The sequence below is a fragment of the Armigeres subalbatus genome, chromosome 2 (genome assembly GCF_024139115.2).
Source record: "Armigeres subalbatus isolate Guangzhou_Male chromosome 2, GZ_Asu_2, whole genome shotgun sequence".
Classification (NCBI taxonomy): domain Eukaryota; kingdom Metazoa; phylum Arthropoda; class Insecta; order Diptera; family Culicidae; genus Armigeres; species Armigeres subalbatus.
In genome coordinates this window covers 396,441,855-396,447,859 of record NC_085140.1, presented here as the reverse complement: position 1 = coordinate 396,447,859, position 6,005 = coordinate 396,441,855, and the positions used below count along the sequence as shown (strand labels likewise).

At 47.0% G+C, this 6,005-nt stretch overlaps 1 protein-coding gene across 1 annotated transcript; it reads right to left on the bottom strand.

Moving 5' to 3' along the window:
* Positions 1 to 4,384: 4,384 nt before the first annotated feature.
* On the bottom strand, positions 4,385 to 5,175 carry LOC134217486 (deoxycytidylate deaminase). Its single transcript, XM_062696254.1, has one exon. It carries the CDS (start codon positions 5,097 to 5,099, stop codon positions 4,482 to 4,484), a length of 618 nt encoding a protein of 205 aa, XP_062552238.1. The 5' UTR covers positions 5,100 to 5,175; the 3' UTR covers positions 4,385 to 4,481.
* Between the last annotated feature and the right edge of the window lie 830 nt (positions 5,176 to 6,005).

Here is a 6,005-nt window from a genome sequence, read left to right as displayed (position 1 = left end):
TTCCAACGAACGATAAGCCTAATTGCGTGCTTTTATGAGGCCTAAAACGGACTACGGAGAGTGGCACACACGATGTGATGATTGTTATCGGGGATGCAAACGCGTAGATCACGAGAGAAAGCTTCTTTGGCCTTGTCGTTGGTACGAAAAGTATTCGATGTTGCTAGAAGAACGGCAATCTGCAGTACCTATTTCGCACGTAAGAATATTCGCACACATTTGGCAACACTCGAGTGGATTTTATTTATTACCAGACTAAGGCCGCAGTGGCCTGTGCAATACATAAAAGTCTTCTCCATTCAACTCGGTCCATGACTGCACTTCGCCAACCACGCAGTCTGCGGAGGGTCCGCAAATCGTCCTCCACCTGATCGATCCACCTTGCCTTCTTGTTCCAGTCGGAACGTTGTCGAGAACCATTTTCACCGGACTACTGTCCGACATTCTGACTACGTGCCCGGTCCACCGCAGTCTTCCGATTTTCGCGGTGTGAACGATGAATGGATCTCCCAACAGCTGATGCAACTCGTGGTTCATTCGCCTCCTCCACGTACCGTCCGCCATCAGCACCCCACCATAGATGGTACGCAGCACTTTCCTTTCGAAAACTTCCAGTGCGCGTTGGTCCTCCACGAGCATCGTCCAGGTCTCGTGTCCGTAGAGAACTATCGGTCTAATAAGCGTTTTGTAGATATTAGATAGTCAGTTTGGTACGGCGGCGAACTCTATTCGATCGGAGCGTTTTGCGGAGTCCAAAATACGTACGATTTCCTTCCATGATGCGTCTCCGAGCCTCTTCCTATCATTTACTTCGTCTTCCACGTGTTAATGACTAGTCCAATACGTTTAGCTTCGCTTTTCAGTCTGATGTAGGTTCCTCCATCCTCTCAATGTCGTCGGCGAAACCAAATAACTGGACGGACTTCGTGAAAATCGTACCACTCGTGTCAATCCCTGCCCTTCGTATTACTCCCTCCAAAGCGATATTGAATAGCAGATACGAAAGACCATCACCTTGCCGTAACCCTCTGCGCTTTTCGAAGGGACTGGAGAATGCCCCTGAAACTCAAACTACACACATTACCTGATCCATCGTCGCCTTGATCAACCGTATCAGTTTATCCGAAAATCCGTTTTCGTGCATTAGCTGCTATAGCTGGTCCCGATCGATCATACGCGGCTTTGAAGTCGATAAATAGATGATGTGTGGGCACGTTGTATTCGCAGCATTTCTGCAATACCTGACGTACGGCGAACACCTGGTCTGTGGTAGAGCGTTCACCCATAAATCCCGTCTGGTACTGCCCCACGAACTCTCTTGCAATTGGTGTTAGTCGGCGGATTTGGGAGAGTACCTTGTAGACGGCGTTCAGCAATGTGATTGCGCGGTAGTTGCTACAATCCAGCTTATCGCCCTTTTTGTAGATGGGACACACGACACCTTCCATCCACTCCTGTGGCAGAACCTCATCCTCTCAAACCTTGGTAATCACCCAGCAGTGCTCTAGCCAGTGCCTCACCACCGTTTTTAAACAGCTCTCCTGGTAGTTGGTCAACTCCAAGGGCTTTGTTGTTTTCAGCTGGCCGATCTCCTCCTGGATTTCCTGGAGATTCGGAGCCGGAAGTCGCATGTCCTGCGCGCGTACTCCTAGGTTCATTACCATACCGCCACCGTTGTCTGCCACATCGCCATTCAGGTGCTCTTCGTAGTGCTGCCGCCACCTTTGGATCACCTCACGCTCGTTTGTAAGAAGGTTCCCGTTTATGTCCTTACACATATCGGGCTGTGGCACGTGGCCCTTACGTTCAACTTCTCATAGAACTTTCGTGCGTTATTAGCGCGATACAGTTCCTCCGTCTCTTCACGGTCTCGATCTTCCTGTTGGCGCTTTTTCCTCGAGTCTTGTCTGTTCCGCGTCCGTTTGTATCGTGCCTCGTTCGCCCTCGTGCGGTGTTGCAGCAATCTCGCCCATGCTGCATTCTTCTCCTCAACTAAATGCTCACATTCGCCGTCATACCAGTCGTTTCTCTGATCCGGAGCCACCGTGCCTAGTGCAGCGGTTGCGGTGCTTCCAATGGCGGATCGAATATCTCTCCAGCCATCTTCAAGAGATGCTGCGCCTAGCTGCTCTTCCGTTGGGAGTGCCACTTCCAGCTGCTGCGCGTAGTCTTGGGCTAGTCTACCGTCTTGTAGCCGCCCAATGTTAAGCCGCGGCGGACGACTCCGACGCGTGTTGATCACCGTCGAGAGTTTTGAGCGCAGACATACTGCGACGAGGTAGTGGTCGGATTCAATATTCGCACTGCGGTAAGTGCGTACGTTCGTGATGTCGAAGAAGAATTTACCGTCGATTAGAACGTGGTCGATTTGGTTTTCCGTTACTTCATTAGGTGATTTCCATGTGGCCTTGTGGATATTCTTACGGGGGAAGAAAGTGCTTCGGACTACCAATCCGCGGGAGGCTGCAAAGTTTATGCATCGTTGGCCGTTGTCGTTCGATACGGTATGCAGACTATCCGGTCCGATGACCGGTCTATACATTTCCTCCCTTCCTACCTGAGCGTTCATGTCACCGATGACGATTTTGACGTCCCGCAGTGGGCATCCATCGTATGTCTGCTCCAGCTGTGCATAGAACGCTTCTTCCTCGTCGTCGGGTCTCCCTTCGTGTGAGCTGTGCACGTTGATGATGAGGCTATAGTTTAAGAATCGGCCTTTTATTCTCAACTTGCACATCCTTGCGTTAATTGGCTGCCACCCAATCACGCGTTGGCGCATCTTTCCCAGCATTATGAAGCCGGTTCCCAACTCTTTGGTGGTGCCACAACTTTGGTAGAAAAGTAGCCGCTCGATGCCCGCTTATTCACACTTTCTGTCCTGTCCAGCAGATTTCCTGCAGCGCTACGACGTCGAAGTTGCGAGAATGTAATTCATCGTAGATTATCCTGTGGCAACCTGCGAAGCCTAGCGACTTGCAGTTCCATGTTCCAAGCTTCTAATCGTGATCCTTTATTCGTCGCCTAGGTCGTTGCCGATTGTATCGAGGCGTATTATCTTCTATGTCGTTCGTAATGGTTGTTTTTAAAGGCGGCTTATTAGGCCTGCGCAAACCTCCTGTCACGTCGGAGGGCCATCGTGTCATGGACATGAACTTGGACCAGGACTTGGGCTTCCTAGGCAGGCGCCACAACTCGCAGATGGCCTGGGGAGGGATCGTCAAGCCGTTGGACATAGTCCCTGCTGCCCCAACACTCGAGTGGATAAACTTGCTTAAATATAGGGCAAAAATATAGTGCAAAATTCGGGCGCGAAATAACAGAACGATGCGTTTCAATATCCCACGCTTGGCAGTTGTAGGAGCTGCTAAAAAGCAGCCGAACGGATAGGATATGCCAACGGCCATCTGGCAACAGTTTGTGGGAGAATATTGGAGTATAAATAGAAATAGGTGGACATATGACCTGCGTTGCCGGTCCAGTTAAGTGGGTGGTGAACAAAAGTAAGCACCACCCAAACAGAAAGAAGAAGCATTTTTTAGGGGCGGAGTCCAACGTGTTTGTGCGTGTGTACCCACTACGCTATATAATACTAATGACGCCCACTGGCGGTATTTGTACCATGGTATTTTCATCAAAAATAGTCTAAAATAATTCTTGTCGCCTTGTTTATAGAATATGATAACGTGCAGATAAACGGCACTATCATCACACGGTCGCATATGCTCCTAGGATTTGCGGATGACATCAACCTTATTGGAACCGTTGAAGAAGAAGAATATAAAACAGATTACGTAAAAACCAGCTTAGTTCCCGTAGCATGCAGATGGAAACATAATTTGCCTACCAGTGGTACGTTACGGACATGAAGCGTGATCGTTAAAAGAGGCGGACCGGAGAGCTTCCGGGTTTTCGAGCAAAAAGTGCAGCGTTTAATACTCAGAGGGAAACTATAGAAAAAATGTGTGGCGCAGACGCATGAATCATGACCTGCATCGATTGTACAAAGAAGAAAATATTGTATATCGTATAAAATACGGCAGGCTTTGCCGGGCTGGTCACGGGCAGTACAAATGACACAAGAAAGGATAGCGAAAACATCAACACACAATCGGACAGAGGCCGGCAACTTCGTGGAAGGTCGGACTGCATGCGGTGGAAACCCTATGCCGTGTTTAAAAAACTTTCAATTAATAACTGAGGAATAGCTAAAAAATACTTTGAAAAGCAGGCCAGGTTCCATTTGGAATGTAGAGCCATAGAAGAAGAATACGCCAGGCATGTGTATCGACGTTTAACCCTTTCAGGACGAGTGGGTCATATTTGCCCAGCGCGCTAGGCTTGTCATCTACTCAAACTTCTAATCAAGCTGAATTTAATTAAAGTCTTTTCGTTACCGTTCCATTGTTTTATTGCATGGTCTACCACCATGTCGTCTTTTTACCTACGTGTTAAAGTGCTACCTCTAAAAATAAATAACTTATTCATATTTCATTTTTACTTTCAACTAGTCTTAAACCATTGCTTTTGGCTGGTGTATCCGGAAGCTGATTCAGCGTGTCCCAGTCAATTTCAGAGAAGTCAATAACGATTTTATTCCTCTTTGGTACGAATTGCCAGTATTTGATCCCCGCGGCATCAAACATCTTCTTGGAGGCAATGGTAGATTTTTTGTGAGCATGCTTATCGGACATGTAGATCACTTCTTTGATCTTGGATTGGATAATTATTTTGGCGCATTCGTTGCAGGGAAACAGCGCCACGTACACGGTACAATTCTTAACGTCCGAGCTGTTCTTGTTCAGGATTGCATTCATCTCAGCGTGGCACACGTAGAGGTATTTGGTGTCCAAGGGATCCTCGGCCATTTTACCCCATGGGAACTCATCATCGCTGCACCCGAGAGGAAACCCGTTATAGCCGACACCCACTATCTTTTTCTCTTCGTTGACGATGCATGCGCCTACCTGAGTGTTGGGGTCTTTGCTGCGGCGTGCGGCCAAAAATGCCGTTGCCATGAAATACTCGTTCCAGTCCAGGTAATCAGAGCGCTTCTGCTCATTGAGATTCAATTTTGCGAGATTTCCAGCGGCTTCAATCATTCTGAAATTATTTCGGATGTCCCCCACGCGGAACGTCTGTGTTATAACTAAAAATAATATTTTGGCGCCAACTTTTGTGTCAAATTCTCAACATGTTGCTGCGCAACGTGCGCAACCTGCGCAACACAAAACGATGTGCAACATTGTATTGATACATAATGGGCCTTTTGATGTTGCACGTAGAAGAAGAAGCAGAAAGATGATAATCGAACAAATCTCGGGAACTTTTTCAAATCGGCGTATGTAACATTTTCATCGAGCTGAGAAAATGAGCTTGGAAGTTTTCAGATTTCATTTTTATTCCTATTTAGAAACTAATTATTTTTATTGCAATTGAATACACCTCAACGATAAATACATTATGGAAAGGTTCATCGTCACTGACCCTGAAATCTGCACTGCGTGTGAACATTACAGTTATTTTGATAAAAATATATGTTACAACGTTCTGCAACAGATAAATCACAAACGTCGTTTTGATACGTCAGCATGACCGAGGTCATGCTACTTTCGTCGAAATGTTACGCTGCTCCGTACGCTGCATTGTTGATACGTCGAAATGTTGCGTCAAGTTGAAACGTTTCACGCACATGCGACAAAAAATTGCAACACTTACAACACGACGTAACAACATTTGCTGCAGAAAAACCAGGCCTATGCTAAGAGCTCAGGGTGAAATCAGGAGTGATTCAGTTTGATTCTAAATTTTCTACCACTATTCTAGTTTGCATCTGGAGCAAAATAGAACAAACTAGTTGGTTTCCCAGCAGTGTTCTATTCATGTTTTTCAAATTTTCAATCCAGCTTTCCACGCTCGGTAATGGCGGCTTTTCGGTGTGTAAAAATCAATCGGTCACTGTACTTTTTGACACTAGCTGGAGGAAAACTCACTGGCGAAAAGGCCTT

Bases quoted from the DNA above. Each gene is read 5' to 3' on its own strand.
- LOC134217486 (XM_062696254.1), bottom strand. From the start codon at position 5,099: ATGATTGAAGCCGCTGGAAATCTCGCAAAATTGAATCTCAATGAGCAG.